At 36.0% G+C, this 22,507-nt stretch overlaps 1 protein-coding gene across 1 annotated transcript; it reads right to left on the bottom strand.

The window, feature by feature from the left end:
• Positions 1–16,585: 16,585 nt before the first annotated feature.
• Positions 16,586–19,762, bottom strand: LOC104244899 (uncharacterized). Its single transcript, XM_070165453.1, has 2 exons — positions 18,724–19,762; positions 16,586–16,617 (listed from the first exon to the last, which is right to left on the bottom strand). The coding sequence occupies exons 1-2, from the start codon at positions 19,134–19,136 to the stop codon at positions 16,614–16,616; spliced, it is 417 nt and encodes a 138-aa protein (XP_070021554.1). The 5' UTR covers positions 19,137–19,762; the 3' UTR covers positions 16,586–16,613.
• Between the last annotated feature and the right edge of the window lie 2,745 nt (positions 19,763–22,507).

Genomic DNA, 22,507 nt, shown 5'->3' on the forward strand with positions numbered 1-22,507 from the left:
GAAAATGACTCAAAGAGTCAAGAAAGTGTGAGCCGAAATGAGAAAATGAAGTGCTTAAGAAAAGATGAAACCTTCACAGACCGATATATCCTACCTTAAACCAAAAGCCTTCATTATAGTCCCGCAAAAGCCCTATATGATTTCGAGTTGAGTGAGCTTACATTAGTGGTGATTTACATAAGGGGCAAGCTTATGGTACTTGTCATACCTCCTTTTTACCTACACCCCCCGGAAGGGTATAAGGGAGTTTTTTCCAACTTAAAGTGACAATCGAAACGGAATTATTTTATTTAAAATCAGAGTCGCCACTTGGGATAATTTATGGTGGCCTAAGTCACATGTTCAAATCCCGAATCAAGGAAAAGATTGACTCTATATTACAGTCCGCGAACCAGAAATCCGGGTAAGGAATTCTGTTAACCCAGGAGAAGGTGTTAGGCATTCTCGAATTCCGTGGTTCTAGCACGGTCGCTTAACTGTTGTATTCGGCTTAATTATCTGATTTTAGAAACACGTTTTAACCTATGATGCCATTTTAAACTTTTAACCGCTTTTAATCAATTTTAAAAGAAGATTGAACGTCATTTAAAACACGTCTTTGGATCGCGCCACATGAAATGTACCCGCAATCCTAAACATATTTTATTCAATGTTTTAAGATTTGGATTTGAGTCACATGAAATGCACACCCGAGTTTAAGGAAATTAATTTAAATAGCGCGCCTAAAGCAACTACGCACTTTCAAGTTTGCGAGAGCCATGGAAAGTTCAATTGATGGCATACCTCGATTTTTAAAGAGTTAAAACTAATTAAATGAGGGACATGGGCAATTTAATGAAAATGGCACACCTCAAATTATTTCAAAGGGTTTTATTATTTGAAGTTGTTATAATTAGGTTACATGAAATGCACCCCCGAATTGGATTTACGTATCGTGACCATGCCACGAGAACTGTACCCATAGCCATGACGATTTAAAATGCGTGCCTAAAGCAATACTATGAATGTTCATCATTTCCATTATCCTAAAATTTGGGGATTCTTACGAGGTTCCGATTTAGACATTTGGTAGTGTATATACCAGTGAATTTCTACACAAACTGGTAAATAAAAACAAAGAAAAATAATTGGTTCTACAATTTAAAAGCTTAAAGCCTTAATCAAGTGGATATTGTGAAATTTACGTAAACAAACAAGCTAAGAAATCATGTCAAATTTAGTCACTGATCTCAATGGATAATGGCAAACGCAAGGATGTATCTAAACAGCTATAGCACTACTTCTTTCCACATCAGGCGGCGAGATTTTTCCATCTTCACCCTTCTTCTTTTTTTCTTGAGAGTTAAAATAAATGATATATGATTAACATTTTAAAATATCTTTTCATCATTTTGAAACCAGATATCTACAAATTGCAGCACTTCCCTTAATATGTTAGGCATGCTTTTTATTTCTGGGTCACCTAAATCCAATCTAACTCCAAAAACTGGCCAAGTTGACTCAATAGGAAAATACGACAATCAAATTTTGGAAAAGATTACCATTTCAACCTAGTTCAATGTGCAGATACAAGTAAATACAAAAATCAACACCGTAAGATTACTAAATTAATAAATATTAAATAATAAAAAATTAGACCCCATATGTCGCCATTAACATTCCGAATGAACCTCTACAAGAACTTATCAGATTCATTCATGAGAAAACAACTACCAAGATCTAAAAGACACACCCGAAATTGAGTTCCAATGATTTCCATTAATGAGGTAAAGAATAGGCGAGTATATAAAATAGAAATACAATTAAAAAATAAAAATAAAGAAAACATACTTTTAATGCACCGCTGAGTGCTGTTGAGCTTCGAAAACTTGTTTGCAAGTATCTAATACAGGGACGATCAGCTATAGAGATCGAGATGTCGAAGAACAGAAGCCAAACAGTAGTGGCAGAATCAACGAAGCACATCCACGGTTCCAAAACAGCTTTATAAACCCAGAAAGAGAAGGAATCGAGCTTTGAAATCAATCTTCTTCAAATCTTTATTGAAAATTCAAGTTTTTCTTTCCATTTTTAGCTTCGGATTTTCAGATCTGGAGTTTCACTTTTGGATTTTAGAACTCATTTTTTAGCTCTCTAAGTCCCAGCTTTTGAGAATTTTTGAAAGAAACAGAATTTTTCGTTTTGTACCTGTGTGTTTTTTTTTTTTTGAAAAATCAAGATGAAGAAAGAAGAAGAGAGGTCCTTTTAGAGCTGCGCAGCTTTTGTGTGTATATCCCTTTTTTCTTTTAGATTTTTTAAGCCTTACTTTATAGGTAGAGTCTAGGTTTAGGTGTATTTTTGTGTATTTTGCCCATTAGTCCCTAGGTCTTTTTATTTGTTTTTGCTCCAAAGAAGAGTCTAGAAGGGTCCCTAAGCTTAATGGACTAATCTAAATTGGGCCAAGAACTGGGCTCTAAAACTCTTAAAATTGTGATTCAATACCTTAATTGACTCCTTTTAAAATAAGATAAAAATACTACACAATCCAAAGCTAATCCTAATTAATTAAACTAAACATGAAACTATTTTTGTGTTTTCTAAATTATATAAAGATAAAATAAGGTACTTTTTTTATATTATTATTATTTTTTTTTACTTTATGAAAGGTACATAAAATTAAAATATTTTTTTTGTAATTTTCATTTTCTTGTAATAAAATAAAGCAAAAGAGTAAAAATTAGTTGAAATAGCTATATTAGGCCTAAATTAAATATTTACGTGCTAAAATATAAAAAATCTTGGGGAGGGTCAAAAATCACATGTCTACAGTTGCCCCTCTTTGACTGGAAACGCTAAGCGTTTTCGGACAAAGAACAACTAGACAGGTATTTTGACCCGACCCTTATTTTAGGAAACCAAAACTAAGAGAAAAGGAGAATGTGACCGAGCCCCGGTATCTGAGCTGCCTACATATCCTTGGCTATAAAGGAATCAGGCCACGTGTAGTTCAGAGGTGAGTGAGATGATGGAGTATGTCGAGGTGGAGAGCCGGTCGAGGTGCCGTTCCGCGGAGGTTCCGGTCCGCAGTCCTGTTATTACATCAAAAATCAAAACATGAAAAAGACTAAGTCTTTCAACTACGAGTTACAAGATTCCTATCTATAAGTCTTCTGAAGCTTGATCTTGAGTCTTGAATGGTTCTTCATGCAGACTTTAGATTTGAACCTTGGCGCTTGTTAGTTGCAGGTGCTAGCTCGTTCTTCTACAGCTTTTTGATCAAGACCGGACATGTAGTGTTTGTGACTTCCACCATGTCTTAAGCAGTTCACATCTTCCATCAACTTCTGCATTTGGATTCACTTCTTGCCTTTCTCTTTTTTTTCTTTATTGTGACTAACTTTTGTTGATCACCTCGGACTGTTGACTCACATTCTTGCCGCGAGCTTCTTTGGTTGCTGACTTGAATTGCAATCTGAGATGCTTTTCCTTTTTTTTTCAGGTGGACGCCTGATTGTTGAACTCGAACTATATTCCCTTACTCTCCAGATGGGCGCCTGACTACTGAACTTGAATTGTATTCCCGTGCTCCAGGCGGGCTCCTGACTGCTAAACTTGAAATGTACTCCCATGCTCTCCAGGCAGGCTCCTGACTGATAAACTTGAATGTATTCCCATGCTTCCAGGCGAGCTCCTGACTGCTAACTTGAAATGTATTCCCTGCTCTCCAGGTGGGCTCCTGACTGCTAAACTTGAAATGTATTCCCATGCTCTCCAGGCGGGCTCCTGACTTCAACAAAATAGACAAAACAAAGAAAATTTTCTGCCCCAGTTTGGTGGCTGGGCACAGATGTGAGTGTAAAACTAAATCATGTTACCAAATATAAATAAGAACTTAAAAGCTAAAACTTGAATTGTACTCCCTCGTTCTCCAGGCGGGCTCCTGATTGCTGACTCGAAATGTATTCCCTGCTCTTCAGGCGGGCTCCTGACTACTGACTTGAAATGTATTCCCTGCTCTCCAGGAGGGCTCCTGACTACTGTCTTGAAATGTATTCCTTACTCTCCATACGGGCTCTTGATTGCTGAACTTGAAATGTATTCCCTGCTCTTCAGGCGGGCTCCTGATTACTGACTTAAAATGTATTCCCTGCTCTCCAGGAGGGCTCCTGACTGCTAACTTAGAATGTATTCCCTGCTCTCCAGGCGGGCTCCTGATTGCTGATTTGAAATGTATTCCCTGCTCTCCAGGCGGGCTCCTGATTGCTGACTTGAAATGTATTCCCTGCTCTTCAGGAGGGCTCCTGATTGCTGACTTGAAATGTATTCCCTGCTCTTCAGGCAGGCTCCTGATTGCTGACTTGAATTTCTTCTCCATGTTCTCCAAGTGGGTACCTGATTTCAACAAAATAGACAAAACAAAGAAAACTTTCTGCCCCAGTTTGGTGGTTGGGCTCATATGTGAGTGTTGAACTGAACAATGTTACAAAATATTCGTAAGAATTTGAAAGATAAATCCCATTATCTAGGTGGGTCCTGACAACTCTCAATTAAACGACCATTATAAATCTATGTTATTTCTTCTAAAGGTGTGACTTCCGCTAAATCTTGTTATCTAAGAGGGTCTTAAAGCTACATCCCATTATCCAGGAGGGTCCTGAAGATCACAAGTCAAGTTTTATCTTAAGAGCGACAATTTTACGGCTAAATTATACTACCCTACAGCAGAACTTACGCTAAATCTTGTTATCTAATGGAAATCTTAAAGCTAAGTCTCATTATTCAGGAGGGTCCTGAAAACTCCTAATTGAATCCTATCTTAAACATACAAACTTTGAAGCCAACTTATATTCCTTTGGGGTACCTTTTTACTAGATTATGCTACTCATGATTGTTTCGAATTTTAAACTAGTTCCCATTTTCCAGGAGGGTCCTGAAAATTTACTGTCAAACCTGTTTGGTGCTTGCCTTTCCTTACGGAGGGTTTCTCCAAAACAAACGAAATTCCTGCCCCTGTTTCAAATCAAAGGAAAATCTTGTCAGCTTAAATATATGGTGGTTGGTTTGTTTCCTTGACTTTGAGAACGGTTGCTCCTTCACTTCCCATGATAACTTTGATTTCCACTCGAAGACCTTGCTTGTTTATTGATTAACCACTTTCTCTGTCACCCTTGTCACGGAAAATACTTCTGATCCGTTCCAACCCAATACCCTTTATCTATTGCATTGTGCTCTTGCATTGACATGTACTAAACCTTTGTATTTCTCATGAATCTCAAAGCACGACAATTTCCACCCACTCATCACGCATGTTGTTTTTTCTTGACTTAAACCACTGGCCCTGGCCTTGAGGTCTGTTTCTCCTTCACTTGCCACGATAACTTTGATTTATGCTTGGAGGACCTCACTTGTCACTAATTAAACACCTTTTGTCAATCTTACCACAGAAAATACCTTTGATCCGTTCACCAAACCCCTCCATCTTGTTGCATTGTTCATGAATTGATATGTACCAAACCCTCGTGTTTCACCGGAAATACCTTTGATCTGTTTACCTAGCACCCTCCATCTGTTGCATTGTTCCTGATTTGATATGTACCAAACCTTTGTATTTCACAAGGGTCTCAGTGCACTTGTTGTTCTTTCCTGACTTATGACACTTTGATGTACTGGCCAGATCCTGTTTTGTGCAATTGAAAAGCTTATGGCAAATTTTGAAGTCATTTCTCACTTGTTCTGACCAAACAGACTCGGAAAGAGGGGGTAAACAAGACAAAAGGAACAGAGTAAAGGACAAAAGAACGGGATGATTCCTAACAAGAAAGCTATAAAGTAGACACATATCAGATGTGGATACCAACTCTAATGACCATGACATGCACCTGTGGCCTATGCTGTTGAGCAAGTCTGATGTTCAACTCCTGTTATACCCCTAAACTGTGAAACTGGGCTTCAATGCTCCGATTATCCAATCTGATTCACAATCCTTATTCGACTTGTAGTGCCCGAAGGGTTTTTACCATCAAGCCTCTCTCATTTTGTTCTTTCTCTCAACTTGTCGTCACCTTACAGTGCCCGCGAGGGTTTTCACCAATAAGACTCTCTCATTTTTTATTTCTATCAGCTCCCGTCGCCTTACGGTGCCCGTGAGGATTTTCACCAATAAGGCTCTCTCATTTTTTACTCTTTTTCCTGTTTGGACCAGAGTGTTGCCCCTGATATGAATCACCTCTGCCTGTTCGACTTGGCATTTCTCGAAGACTAATCGGAAGGTCTTTCTTTGGACCGTAATGTGGGCTTTTGGATTAGGTTAGAAAGAAAGGATATAAAAGGCTCAAAATGATTCAAATGGGTTAAAATTTACAACTTTCGGAATCGGACTTCTTGCAACGACTGCAACTTTTGCCCCAGTTTCTTTGCTTGGGGACTTTTGGATTTTATTTTGATGGGACCGAACCGTGAGGCTGCCTACGTATCCTTAAAAGGAATCAGGTCGAGTGTAGTTCATGTCATAAGAATTTACTTTGTTTGTTGTGATTTTTCTTTTCTTTCTCTTTCTCTTCTTTTCTTCTTTTTGTTTTTTCTTTTGTTGTTTTTTTCCCTCTCTTTTTTTTTCTTTTCATTCTTTTCTTTCTCTCTTCATTCTTTTCTTTCTCTTTTCATTCTTTTCTTTCTCTTCTTTTTTGTCCTTTACTTACATTTTGCACTTGCGTTTCTGAACTTTACCACTGATTCCAAAAGAGGGGTATGAAAAAGAAATAAATGTCTTCGTCATTCTAATCTTCAAAACATGCCCGTACAAACAAACACAATTAAACAAACCAAAGGAATCATACACAATATCTTTTGACTGCATTAGAATTGATAATCATATCCACACATTTGCCCTCTACATCTGTTACATACAAAGCACCATTGGACAACCCTCTCGTTACCACGAACGACCCCTGCCAACTTGGGACAAACTTGCCTTTAGCTTCAACCTGACACGGCAGGATGCGTTTCAATAGTGTTTCTTTATGTTCTATCTGCCCCAGTTTCACACAATTCGGGCTTGAAGTGATCCCAAAATGCCTTTACTTATTTCCCTCAAATGTCCTTACATCTTCAACATTGTTTCATTGCTTTGTGATTAAACTGACTTTTAAAACCAGGCTGAGAATTACGCGTGCATGTCACGTCACTATAGTCAACAGGAAAAGAACTATAAAAAGAAAAGATAACTAAACGAAAATGACTAGAAATCACAGAAAACAGAAAATGGCATTAGACAGATGGTGAAAGGGTTTAGATAACAAAACAAACAAACTAAACTGGGGTTACAAACCTAGAACAAACCTAGACAACACTAAACGGGCTATTATGACTAAACAAACTAAGCAAAATAAAAGGATAGAATGGTTTAAGTCACAAGACAATATCCGGATTACAACCCTAAAATAACCCAGATAGCAGAAATGACAACAAAATAAACAACCAAAACTCCTCCCTAGCTAACCAAGAAAGGGGCGTCTTTCCAATCATCAAAACTCAACATCTTAGCTACGACTTCTACATCAACGATACTAGGAATTTCACAAGTCTCCATCATATTGTTCTTAACAGAGTGCCTTTGGGTTCCCTTTGCCTGCTCGTTCTTAGGATCAACCTTTGATAGCACTAAAAGCTTCATAGCACGTGGACCTCCTAGGATCCCAGAAGAATTCTCACATTCCTTTTCAAAATAAATCATCCCCACCATATGCGTCTCATTATGCACAGGTGACGGACTTTGGCTAGTGGCTGCTGCATCTGGATTTTGCATGACAATGTCGCCTGCATCAATAAGCTTCTGAATCGCGTTCTTTAGATTCCAACACTTCTCTATGTCATGCCCCGAGGCATCTGAACAATATGCGCACCTTTGAGAAAAATAAAACTTCTTTGGAAGAGGGTTTGGCATTTTTATCTGGATCGGCTTCAACATGTCCAATTTCCTTAGCCTCTGGAACAGACTGGCATATGACTCTCCCAATAGAGTGAAGGTTTTCTTCCTCCGCAACCTCTCATTCTTAAATGCTTGATTGGGCCGGAAACCTGATCCAGGGGGTTTCGGTAGACTCGTGGGGGTAGATAGGCATTTTATGGAGCTGGGTACTGGGAGAGTGATGTACGACTTTGGGAATTCTGTGGAGAGAAGTGGCATTGGGGAGGATCATCTGGTGCATAAGGATATCCACGGGGACGATGTCGAGACTGGAAGTGTTGATCGGGAAAACCCATTGGATCATCTTTTCTGTTTCTCTTTCTTCCACCCAAGCTTACTGGGATGTTCTGAATGTTTTTCGAACAACTCATGATTTTGCCTGACTTGATTCCCTCTTCTACTAGCTCCCCCATTTTTAACACACCATTGAAAGGTTTCCCCAAGGCCGGGATCAAATGACTGAAGTAGGTGGGTCCTTGGGCTTGTAGGAAAAGCTCAACCATTTCTTCTTCACCAATCGGGGTATTGACTCGAGCAGCCTGCTCCCTCCATCTGAGCCCAAACTCTCTAAAGCTTTCCTCCGGCTTCTTTCCCATTCTAGATATGGAGGAGTGGTTTGGGGTAACGCCTGATTTGTATTGAAAGTATTGAACAAAATCTTGAGCCATGTCACACAATGTAGGCCACTTACCAACATCTTGACGAGCATGCCAGTGCAAAGCTGCCCCAGTCAGGCTCTCACTGAAATACGTCATCATCAAGTCATCTTTCTCTCCAACACCTCTCATTTCACTGCAATAAACCTTCAGGTGGGCTACCAGATCCCCACCCATCATACAAGTTAAATTTTGGCACATTAAACCCCGCGGGCAGGTGAACGTCAGGGAACACAGACAGTTCTTTGTAAGCCACGCTTCCCTGGCCTCCCATTCCTTGCTTGTTATTTAAGGATTGTTCTATGCCTTTCAGCCTCCTAGGTGCCCCATCTTTCCCTTTTCTTCCTGTGAACCTTTTATTTTCAATATGAGGCTCATCCTTTGGGCCCTGTTTGTATGAGTAAGGAACCTTGTGGGAAACCTCCGAGGGGTAATATTGGGCATCATGAGCTTGGAGATAAGCGGGTGGATCTAGAGAGTGTGGAGGATCATCTGGCATTGTGTCCAGAGTTTGGGTAAGGGTAGCATCTAGGAAGCTAGGTGGTGGCGGGGGTGGTGCCTTCCCAATCATCCACGCCTGATACATGTCAGCCATGTGTTGTTTTAACATCTTTACCTCTTCAACCAACTCATTGTCCTGTTCAACCAACTGCTTTCGAGCGTCGGTATCAACCAACTCAGTTCTGTTGTTGTCTGCCATTGCCTTTTGACTTTATGTTGCAGAGAAGAGTTACCACTTTAAAACCACAAACCAACCACCCTTCTGCTATGAATATAACAAAATGAAGCCATCATGTTAGCGTTAGGGCATTTAACATAAGATAATCTCACTTTATGTGCAATGCACCTAGCCACAGTTATCGGTTCTAAAATGACTTCGAGAGTACAAAGGTCAGTTGGCATCATCCCGATTTGTTCATTTCAACCTCTCTCTCTTTTTTTTTTTTTTTTCTTTGCTTTTCTAGCACTTGCTGGCTTGCCCATTTTCCTTCATTTCTCTTTTTTTAATCATCACTCTTTCTTTCTCTCATATCTCACATCCCACAATTTCATCTCTTTTTTTCTTTTCTTATTTTATTTTCTTTTTCTTTTTTCTTTTAATAAAAAAAATGATTCGATCGAATCCTATGTAGGTTGCCTACGTATCATGACGCCGCATGAATCAGACCTTTGCGTAGTTCTGGAATATCGGGAATAAAGGAAACAAACTAACATTCTTTTTTCTTTTACCTTAAAGACTATTCTGACGAGAAAAGGGAAATAAAAGAAACAAATCTCTTTTTTTGAATTTTCTAGACTTAATGTTCTATAACTTATTCTAAACTCAAGCTTAACGTCATATATATTTTTTCGAAACGAGCAATGAAAAAGATAAAACAAGATGCTTTTGGATTTCAATTTTGATTACCTAAAAAAGAAATTCTAATGATAAACAAAAGATAAAGTATTTTTTCTATGTACAACATCCTAAAGTTCTAATGAAAATAAAAGAATTTTTTTTCATTTTTCACTAATTTCCCAAAGAAACACCTCAAAAGAAAATCTTTTTGGATTTTGGGATTAACACCTTAAAGAAAGCTTTTAAAGAAGTACTAAAAGAAAATTCTCTTTTTTTTAAAATTTTGGTCCTAATATACTAAAAGAAACATAAAAACAATTCATTTTAAGTCCTAGATATTAATTGCCTAAAGGAAAACAACCTTAAAAAAAATTCATTTCTAGAATTAGTATTCTAAAGAAAATTTATAACGAAATATAAAATGCAACATCTCTTCTTTTTTTTTTTTTGAATTTTTGAGTTACAGCATATTTTTCAAATATAAAGCAGAAAATACAATAACAAAAGGCTTGACATTACTGTACAAAACTAGAAAGTAAAAGACGACACAAAATGAAGTACAAACTCAAAACTTAAAAATAAAACAAATCTCCTCAAGCAACTCCTGACTGAACGATCCTGACCGGATGGTCACGGGGTGTTTGTCATGCTCAAACTTCGGTAAATAAATCCACACCTGTATGAGAAAACTTTAAATCAACACTATGTGAGACAATAACACTCCCTACTGGACACATGGAAGACATGGTTGAGACTATTTTTGCAAATTGGCTTATTTGGCCAAAAGGTGGCTAGAAGTGCAAAATTTGGTTATGACCCCGCAAAGCCAAGAACCTAAGATTTACTAGGAAGACCGGACTCTATGTGGGTTGCCTACGTATCACGCCCCGAAAGACGAGAATCAGGTATGCGTAGTTCGGGCAGATTGGATACGGGCAAGAAATAAAAAAAATAACTGACTTATAGAAAACACATTTTTTGTCTTTTTTCGAAAAATGATGAAACTTATGGATTTTCTTTTTCTTTTTCTTTTTCTTTTTCTTTTTTTTTTGATTTTGAAAAATGATAAAAAGTGTAAAATCTTTTTGAAGTTTCCATGATCTTTTTTTCTTAATAAAATGTAACAAAAAATATAATTGGGCCCTATTCGCTTCATCCTCACACTTCATCCTCTCTCTTTTTCTTTTTTTTTTCATTCGCCCTCAATTATCATTGGTCCGCCAAATGACCCTTTTACCCTTGAAGAAATGCAACATGTAGCACATAGGATGTATCAAGATGGTCTGTTATTTTGGGTACACCTGTCCTAGACGGACCCAACCCCTATGTTGAGTCCCCAAAGTCAAATGCACGTGATGCAAGCGAACGTTCCTACTAGAGATTCGGCATGAGGTCTTGTTATACTAGGTTCAAAATCTGGGTTTATTGTTCTAGACCTGGCTTACCCGAGCGGACAGCTCGAGCCGGGGGGAGCAGCGTACCAGGAATACAGAAGCTTCACCGGCTTTGCAACTTGTCTGAACCTCATTCTAAATTTGGGATATGACTCTAACAGAAAAGAAGTCACACAAAGTGCACACTTCTTCATGATTTAGAAGACTCAGAGAGAGCAGGGGTTTCGTAATAGTTTATATACAGTTCACGGAATATCAAAGCGGTAAAAGCAATCAATTAGCACATTAGGCCCAAATCATATAACAAAATCAGATAATGGATAAAGCCAACTATAACAATTATTCTAAGCTCGAATTCTTGAACCCTGAACCAGAGATTCTGGATTCGATCCCCAGTAGAGTCGCCAGAGTTGGCACACCTCCTTTTTACCTACACCCCCCGGAAGGGTATAAGGGATTTTTTTCAACTTAAAGTGAAAATCAAAACATGATTATTATATTTAAAATCAGAGTCGCCACTTGGGATAATTCATGGTGTCCCAAGTCACTAGTTCAAATTCCGAATCGAGAAAAAGATTGACTCTGTACTACAGTCCGCGAATCAGAAATCCGGGTAAGGAATTCTGTTAACCCAGAAGAAGGTGTTAGGCATTCTCGGATTCTGTGGTTCTAGCACGGTCGTTCAACTGTTGTATTCGGCTTAATTATCTGATTTTAGAAATACGTTTTAACCTATGATGCCATTTTAAACTTTTAACCGCTTTTAATCAATTTTAAAAGAAGATTGAACGTCATTTAAAACACGTCTTTGGATCGTGCCACATGAAATGCACCCGCAATCCTAAACATATTTTATTCAACGTTTTAAGATTTGGATTTGGGTCACATGAAATGCACACCCGAGTTTAAGGAAATTAATTTAAATAGTGCGCCTAAAGCAACTACGCACTTTCAAGTTTGCGAGGGGCATGGAAAGTTCAATTGATGGCACACCTCGATTTTTAAAGAGTTAAAACTAATTAAATGAGGGTCATGGGCTATTTAATGAAAATGGCACACCTCAAATTATTTCAAAGGGTTTTATTATTTGAAGTTGTTATAATCGGGTTACATGAAATGTACCTCCAAATTGGATTTACGTATAGTGACCATGCGACGAGAATCGTACCCATAGCCATGACGATTTAAAATACGTGCCTAAAGCAATACTATGAATGTTCATGATTTCCATTATCCTAAAATTTGGAGATTCTTGCGAGGTTCCGATATAGACATTTGGTAGTGCATATACCAATGAATTTCTACACAAACTGGTAAAGAAAAACAAAGAAAAACAATTGGTTCTACTATTTAAAAGGTTAAAGCCTTAATCAAGTGGATATTGTGAAATTTACGTAAACAAACAAGCTAAGAAAGCATGTCAAATTTAGTCACTGATCTCAATGGATAATGGAAAACGCAAGGATGTATCTAAACAGCTGTAGCACTACTTCTTTCCAGATCAGACAGCGAGATTTTTCCATCTTCACCCTTCTTCTTCTTTTTTTCTTTTTTTTTTCTTGAGAGTTAAAACTAAATGATATATGATTAACATTTTAAAATATCTTTTCATCGTTTTGAAACCAGATATCCACAAATTGCAGCACTTCCCTTAATATGTTAGGCATGTTTTTTATTTCTGGGTCACCTAAATCCAATCTAACTCCAAAAACTGGCCAAGTTGACTCAATAGGAAAATACGACAATCAAATTTTGGAAAAGATTACCATTTCAACCTAGTTCAATGTGCAGATACAAGTAAATACAAAAATCAACACCGTAAGATTACTAAATCAAAAAATATTAAATAATAAAAAATTAGACCCCATATGTCGCCATTAACATTTCGAATGAACCTCTACAAGCACTTATTAGATTCATTCATGAGAAAACAACTACCAAGATCTAAAAGACACACCCGAAATTGAGTTCCAACGATTTCCATTAATGAGGTAAAGAATAGGCGAGTTCAAAAATATAAAAATAGAAATACAATTAAAAAATAAAAATAAAGAAAACATACTTTCAATGCACCACTGAGTGATGTTGAGCTTCGAAAACTTGTTTGCAAGTATCTAATACAGGGACGATCAGCTATAGAGGTCGAGATGTCGAAGAACAGAAGCCAAACAGCAGTGGCAGAATCAACGAAGCACATCCACGGTTCCAAAACAGCTTTATAAACCCAGAAAGAGAAGGAATCGAGCTTTGAAATCAATTCTTCTTCAAATCTTCATTGAAAATTCAAGTTTTTTCTTTCCATTTTTAGCTTCGGATTTTCAGATCTGGAGTCTCACTTTTGGATTTTAGAACTCATTTTTTAGCTCTCTAAGTTCCAGCTTTTGAGAATTTTTGAAAGAAACAGAATTTTTCGTTTTGTACCTGTGTGTTTTTTTTTTGAAAAATCAAGATGAAGAAAGAAGAAGAGAGGTCCCTTTAGAGCTGCGCAGCTTTTGTGTGTGTGTCCCTTTTTTCTTTTAGATTTTTTAAGCCTTACTTTATAGGTAGAGTCTAGGTTTAGGTGTATTTTTGTGTATTTTGTCCATTAGTCCCTAAGTCTTTTTTATTTGTTTTTGCTCCAAAGAAGAGTTTAGAAGGGTCCCTAAGCTTAATGGACTAATCCAAATTGGGCCAAGAACTGGGCTCTAAAACTCTTTAAATTGTGATCCAATACCTTAATTGACTCCTTTTTAAAATAAGATAAAAATACTACACAATCCAAAGCTAATCCTAATTAATTAAACTAAACATGAAACTATTTTTGTGTTTTTGAAATTATATAAAGATAAAATAAGGTACTTTTTTTGTATATTATTATTATTATTACTTTATGAAAGGTACATAAAATAAAAATATTTTTTTTGTAATTTTTATTTTCTTGTAATAAAATAAAGTAAAAGAGTAAAAATGAGTTGAAATAGCTATATTAGGCCTAAATTAAATATTTACGTGCTAAAATATAAAAAAAATTGGGGAGGGTCAAAAATCACATGTCTACAGTACTTAGAGCCGGACTTGTGACCTTCCTTGAGAGAGATGAGCTTACTTTTCCACAATCCTTGTTTTGAGTGTTACAATCTAAAGTAAGATTTGCTTATGGAGAGTAGAGGAGAAAGAGTTTGGGTTCCACAATGACCTACGTAGTAGAGCGAGCTTCGTTGATGAGTTAAGTCAACTCTTGATGCTCTTGTGTTGCACTAGAACGATGGTTCTAAAAAGGTTGTGTATTGTTGATAATGTATTTGTGTTGAAGGTAATTGTTAGTCCCAAATGATGCTTGATGAAGTCACCTTAGGACAACTGAAATTTTCCTTTTTTTTTTTCTTGTAGAGGTAGGAATTACTTTGTTTGCTTGAGGACAAGCAAAAGCTTAAGTTTGGGGGAGTTGATAAATATGGATTTTAGCCTATCTTATGCTATATTTTGCTTAGATTTTGGATTAAAAAATGTGTAAAAGTATTCCCAAAAACTGACTTAATGTGATTGCCTGCAGGGTTTGTTCAAAATGAGGCAAAGAAGCCATCATCAACTCATGAAGGAGTTAAACTTGCACAAGTCCAAAGCTGGGATTGGAGCGCTGACCGCGATGAAAATAGTGGCCGCCTAAGGTCCACCATTGAGGCGGCCACAAATACGCGGCCCGCGAATATGAGATTTAGAGAAGTTATTTTGAGTATAAGTTCTACCCGTGATCGCGATGAAGAAGCGTGGCCACGGTGGTATTTTCGCTGAGAGTGGTGATTGAAGTTCAGAGACCCTGCAAGTCAAGCTTAAAAGAAGAACGCGGTCCGCGTCCAAATTATGCGGCCGTTGTTCAAGCTAACGCGGAGGCGGTGGCTTTTACGCTGTCCGCGAGACCAAGTCAAAACCAAGCCCAGAATTGAAGAAACACGGACCGTGCTTGTTATTGCGCGGCCGCGAGAGCTCAAGCACGGACGCGGTGGGATGACGCCTCCACAAAACTTCTGCAGGGGCATTTTTGTCCATAAATTTTAGTCTAGTATAAATAGATTTTTTTCAGATTTTTGGGTTAAGTTTTGTTTAGGAGAGCATGTGAACGACTGGTTTTTACCTTTTGAGTAATTTTAAAGTAGAGTAACCTTCAAATTTTAGATTTTCATCTTGTAGTTAAATCTTATGGCTTATATTTCATCTTTATTTTTGATTTATGCTGTTATTATGAGTAGTTAAACCTATAGCTAGGGTTGTGACCAAACCCTAGTGTGGGTATTAATGAGTCTTGAATTTTAGGGCTTAATTGTTTATGGGTTAGTGATATTTAGCCTGATTCATGCTTTAATTGTAGAATTGGTGGTTGCAAACACTGATTCGTGCCTTTATGATTTAGACTCTTCTTAAGAAAGAGGGACTAATCTCGGAAAATGAGGCTAACAAGGAATTAAGGTGCATTCAAGAGATTGATAGCCCCAATTAAAGGGTTAAACTTAGAGATAGTAATACCCTACTTGAGCCAATATCATTTGTTATGCATGAACACCCATTTGGACTTGAGAAAGACAAAAGTCACTCAAACAACTGAGAGGTATAGAGTGAGCACTTATGTGTGATGGTTATATCACGACCCCAATCATAACAAGTTTGTCCTGAATTCTCAATACCCGTTAGATACCCACCTAGGTGAAAGTCACTACCTTAGTCCCTTTTAATCCTTGAAAACAACCAACAAAAATATTGTACGTAGCTTTAACTATTGCATGCTATAGAAGTAGAATTAGAAGTAGATAACAAAACCAATTATTTGTGGAAGTGCAATTAAGGGTAAAACCCGCATCTTTACTCGGATATAAACCTAACTCCAAACTAATTAACTCCCTGTGGATTCGATCCCGACCTTTATTGGGTAAAACTGCATCGACCATCCTTGCTACTCTATAGTAGTGCAGGTTTGGAACCGATCAAGTACGGCCTCCACAAACGAACTCGGCCAAAGCAAATTGCATCATAGTCGACGCGATAGCTTGGTGAAATAACGGCACTGGAGCCTTCTTCTTGGAAATGCGCCGACCTAGCACCAAAAGGAGGTCGCATCAACGGGCAATGGTAAACTACAGAAGCCAACTCCTTAGGTACTAAAGGATGAGCAGTAAAAATAACACTTACTAGATGGGACATTAGTTCTGAAACGCTTGTGGAAAGTCGTCCAATCACGAATCCCCACCATGTGAGGAAACACGCGAGCCACTCAATCTTTAATGTCGAAGACAGGAGAGGGTGCATGCCTTTCAGCTGAAAAACAAACCACAAGTGAGCTAAAAACGAAAGGACAACAGGAGGGTACACTTCTGCCTTCTTCTTTCACATATATTTATATATATATATATATATATATATATATATATATATATATATATATATATATATATATATATATAGCTAATGTTATATCGAAATTCGAATATAGCTTATATACTATACACTTAGTAGTTAGTATATTGCCGTATCTTATTCTCTCTCTCTCATATATATATATATATATATATATATATATATATATTACCAATCTTCCCATTTATCCAATATTCTTTAACTAGCGTACCTTCTCATGACTATACTTTTGCTTACTCGTCCAAGTATTACGACATATGTTCTGCCGTGTAAGCCTTATGATTGCTCGATCTTGGCGGTGGCCGAGATACTCGTCGCTATTACGCCTCATGGGTATGACTACGGCTTGATCGACCCCTTACCATTCCTTTTAATGATAACCCATTTGTGGTCAGATTTTGACCCATACAACTAGGGGTATCAATGGTTTGGTTTGGTTCGGCTGGTTATTTTATAAATTTTGTACCATATCAATTTTTCTGTTATTCTAGTATGCATAACCAAAATCAGACTTTTCGTAACCATCCCAATCATATCAGTTTCTCTTTGGTATCGGTGCAGTTCGGTTAATTTTCGGTATTTTTTTAAAATGTCATGTAAAAGTCACTAGTAAAAATAGAATGCAATAACATACATACTTTTATAGGAGTTAGCAAAACTCTCTAGATATTTTTAAATTTTAGAAGGGTGGTGAATTAAGAAAATATGAAAGATGACCAGAGTATAGATACATCAAATACACTACAACAACGTAAAAGAAACTAAACAAATTAATATAAAGAAAATATAAATCACACGAATGAAAAGATATTAATCAAGCTGGGACTGAGACTCAAGAATAAAGTCTATAGAAGATTAAATATTAAAAGATAAATCTAAATCATACGAAAGAAAACATAATCAATACATGGTAGTTTGCTACTCATAATCGCTACAATACCTTGTGTCTTGCTAGTGAATATGCTGGAAATAATTTAATTTCAATGGGAGTAGCATAATAGGTTTGGAAATTATGATTTTGAGTTTATTACTTTTTGGTTTGTAATTATTTCATAATTCCAAGACCCAAGAAAATTTAATGTTTTATTATTTTTAAACTTAATCTATAAATATATTTTTCACATGTAAATTTATTTGGTACGGTTCGGTATTTTTATGGTTTATTTTCATAAAATAAAAAATCTATCCTAATTATCAGTACGGTTATAGATTTATATAAAAACCTACGATTTTATTAAAAGAACCTTAAAAATCAGCTCGATATGGTACGGTTCGGTCGGTTTAGTCGGTTTTTAAATATTCATTGACACCTCTACCTACCGCTACAACATTTAAGTTACCTCCTAAATAGAAAACTATCTAATCGGGTTTTAAACATGATTTATAGCTATGAATTACGTGACACTTGAATATTCTATTTTACGGAAAAAAGAAGGTACGTAGACAACTCTTCAAAAACGGAGTGAAATTTTAACCTCATCTTTCTTTGGTTGGTCTATCTTCTTTTAGAAGCAAAGAGTTGCTTGCTTGAAAGCCTTGACGAACAAACGTGAAAATTAAAGAACCTATCTACTTAATTTAAATAAAATAAAAATATAATGCAAATATACAAGTGAAAAAATCGCAATCCTCTTTAACCCTCCTACTGACTGAGAAAGAATTGCTACAAATTACAATATCCAATGCAGGTAATTCCACATCTAGAGAAATACCTCGAACTAATTTAACACAAAAATAAGAATCAGAAAAAATAAAAGGCTACTTTTTCCCATTATTAAAGAAATAAAAAAGAAAACCATAGTGTGAGCCACTCTTTTCAAGACTTGATCATCAGCTAGCTTTTCTCATGTGGATACAGGATATATGCTCGGAGGCAGGTGAAGCATACCGGTTTCAACTGAAGGCAATATTTTTATTGCGAAGCATAAATTTATAAAAATTACCATAGTAGATTCAGTACTATAAACTTTAAATATTGAACTCATAGAATTAAAATTTTAAACCGACCTTTGTATATGCTCATGCATATTAGTAGTACTTTGTTGATCAGACGCCTCTTCTTCTCTTGATTCCACCTCCTCCTCCGGCACAGGGGAAACAGTGCCAGACCCACCGCTCTCCGCCACCACCGGCGGTGAACCAGTCACCTGGGGACATGGCGGGTCAACCCGTCCATCAATACAAGACCCGCACTTGGTCTCAACCCATCCTTCAATGTCATAGTAACCACGACCCATTATCCCACGACCCGAACATATCTTACCTATCATCACAGCAATTGCTCCTAGAAAAGCTATCGCTACTAATACACCGATCACTGGTCCAACCAACCCGTGATCTCGATGATCCGAATAAGGTTTCGGGTTCAAAACCATTGGTGGTGGTTGCTGTAGAGGATCCATAACTTGTGTGGAGGACATTTTGTAGTATAAAGAAGGATAGCAAAATCAAGAAAATGAAAATTTCTTGAGGTTTTTTCTGATGATATTCTATTTCTTTTCAGGGCTGAAATAATGACAACTTGATTATTCTTCCATAGAATTTAATATTTAGAGGAAGTGTGTCTTTCTAATTAAATGGAAAGAAAATACCACTACTTCACCTTTCTATTGGACTGCATGCTAACATGAATAAAATGGTCTGACAATTTTTTGGTAGGAAGCGGTTTACTCCCAACTTTTTGATGAATGGGTTTGGGTGGTATAAATTTGAATTAGTCGAGACTCGAGCCAGTAATTGACGAATACCTGAAGATGTCTAAAGCAAAAAAGAAAAGTGATTTGAATGCAATATTAATCTTTAAGCAAAAGAACTAGAGCTGCTCATCAAAGATTGACTCTCTTTTGGAAAGTAAAGATGATCCATATTGCCATAACCTTAACAAGGAGTTAGATGCATGGTAAAATGAGAATGGGAAGCAAAAGAGTGAAGGTGGTAATGATTTTGTGGTTGAATAAACTAAGGAAAGAAGAAATGGGAAAGGTACACAAGTAAAAGTGGAAGAAAAAGGCCAGGTTGTTGAGACTTAGATTTATAGTACTATATATTAAGGTATGTTTGTGTTTTAGGGGTAAAGCTCAAGAAAAGGAACTTTATATATACTACTCATTATATATACAAAGGTTGAAAATAACAGGACAGCAAATGTCTAGGGTTTGGGTGGGGGGGGGGGTGAGCTAGAATCTTCTTTCTTTGTTTCTTTCTTTGTTTCTTTCTTTTATGAGGATCAATAAGATATGAGGAACTGGTTTTTGATGTGATATGAAATCTTGAAATGGCAGTGAGCTGGTTAAAAGGGACTAGATAGAAAGATCTGCTGCAACACGCCCCCCTGAGCTTAAGCAGTATCACTGAAAGCCAAACTTTAGTCAGATTTTGATTCTCTATGCTTCTGTTCTGTTATATATTTTCCCAGGTATAATTCTAATTGAATTTAAGTTCTATATATTGATTGTGTAAAAGAACTTTTATATTTTTACTTTTATTATATTTTATGAAATGTAATGTTGTTTGGCTAGATACCTAGTTTAAGAAAGATAGAATTCTTTTTAGGAAAGGGACCGGAAAATTAATTGAGTACAAAACTTATCTTCAAGCTTTACCTTATTCTGATCATTCACGTGGCGATCGTGGGTCAATGAATGAAATCCTTTGTTTCTTTCGGAGGTGCTGACCCGCAGTGAAGCAGAGATGACTAAGTGACATTTGAAATATGGCGACGACAATATCATGTCGTATATATGGGCTAAAACAAGTCATAGACATTTGTGTGCATATAAATCATCTCATTAAGAGTAAAATGAGAAGTCTAAAGTTAAAGTGTTTATGTTTTATAAAAGTTTTATTCTTTTTGGGATAAACTAAATAGGGAAGAGTATCACTGAGTAAATATCCATAATAATTAGAATTACCAATAAAAAATAAAGCATGGCATCTACTGTTAGGGGTCGTTTGGTATGATGTATAAGCAAAAGTAATTATGAGATAAAAATTTAGTACTGTCTTATCCCTTGTTTGGTTACTAATCCTGGGATAAGTTATCTCAGGATTAAAAAATAATACTGGATAACTTATACATGACAGAGAGTGGAATAGTAATCACAAGATAAAACAGTAAAATTGACAGTCACAAGATTAATAAAAGATAACAAACAATCAATATAAAAATAATATCATGATAACTAATCTCAGTATAACTATTTCTGGCATAACTAATCCTAGCATAACGTGTTTTCAAATAAAACGACCACTCAATTAATTAGCCAAACAAAGAAAAATAAGTGATAAAACCACTCATTTTTCATGAAAATATTTTTTAAAAAAACATTTATCATGAAAAACATTTTCCTTTGTACCAAACACACCCCAAGTGATTAAATTAAATTAACCGCGCAAAAACTATGTATACTGTTAAAATATATAAATTAAAACTTTTCTAGTTACATGTCTTTGGGACCAGTACTCTAGTTTGAAAACAGGACTCTGCTTTTGTTTTGTCTGGGTAAAAATTTGGTTTTGTACTGTTACACTGCATCCCATAATTTTCTAGTAGTAGCATATGCCTGGGACCACTGAAAAATCAGAACTGTTCATTTGACTCGTTAACTAGTTTAAATTTTAGTGGGCGTTTGAACATAAGAATAGTAAAATTTGGGAAAAAGTACAAATAAATTTTAAGTGAAATTGGTATTTAAAAATTAAATTAGTGTTTCGACATGAATTTAATTTTGGGTTATTTTTGAATTTTGGTGAGTGATCTAAGTGAAAAATTTTGAAAAATAACTTTTTGGAGTTTTTAAAATTTTCGAAAAATATCAAAATTTATTTTCAGGTGAAAATTAAAATTTTATTGTCAAACACTCATTTCAAAAAAAGCGAAAATATTCTTTCCAAACGGGCTCTAATAGTACACTGATCTTGTTCCTCTATTTATTTATTTTTACTTTATTTTTTTTGTTACCATATAGCCATTTCATCCTTCATCAAAAATGCTTTTAATTTTTTTTTTTCTTTGGCGATTCGAATTTATAATTTTTAGGTTGAAAATAAATGTGACTAGCACATCTCGTCATTTCTTTTGATTAAATGAAGTAGGGGTGTCAATGGATATCCGAAAACCGACTAAATTGACCGAATCGTACCGCACCGAATCGATTTTTAGGTTTCTTTTTAAGAAACCGTAGGTTTTTATATAAATATATAACAACACCGATAATTATAGTAGGTTTTTTATTTGATAAAAATAAACTGAAAAAATATCGAACCGTACCGAATAAATTTTACATGTAGAAAATATATTTATTTAGTAAGTTTAAAAATAATAATGCATTAAATTTTCTTTGAGCCTTGAAATTATGAAAACTATTACAAGTCAACAAGTAATTAAACTCAAAATACTAATTCCTAAAACTTATTATGCTACTTCTACTTAAACTAACTTATTTCAAGTATCTTTATTAGAAAGACACAAAGTGTTCTAGCGATTATGAGTAACAAACTACAATATATTGAATATGCTTCCTTTCATATAATTTAGATTTATCTTTTTGAATATTTAATCTTCTATAGACTTTATTCTTGAGTCCCGGCTTGGTATATATTTCAACTCGTGTGATTAATATTTTCTTTGCCTTTGTTTGATTTCTTTTACGATGTTGTAGAATAGTTGATGGATCTATACTCTAGCCATCTTTTTTTTTAATTCATCACTCTTTTAAACAGTAAAAATGTCTAGAGAGTTTTGCTAAGTCCTATAAAAGAACATATGTTATTGCAATTCTACTTCTACTAG

The sequence above is a fragment of the Nicotiana sylvestris genome, chromosome 12 (assembly GCF_000393655.2).
Source record: "Nicotiana sylvestris chromosome 12, ASM39365v2, whole genome shotgun sequence".
In the NCBI taxonomy this organism is placed as follows: domain Eukaryota; kingdom Viridiplantae; phylum Streptophyta; class Magnoliopsida; order Solanales; family Solanaceae; genus Nicotiana; species Nicotiana sylvestris.

Bases quoted from the DNA above. Each gene is read 5' to 3' on its own strand.
- LOC104244899 (XM_070165453.1), bottom strand. From the start codon at position 19,136: ATGTCCTCCACACAAGTTATGGATCCTCTACAGCAACCACCACCAATG.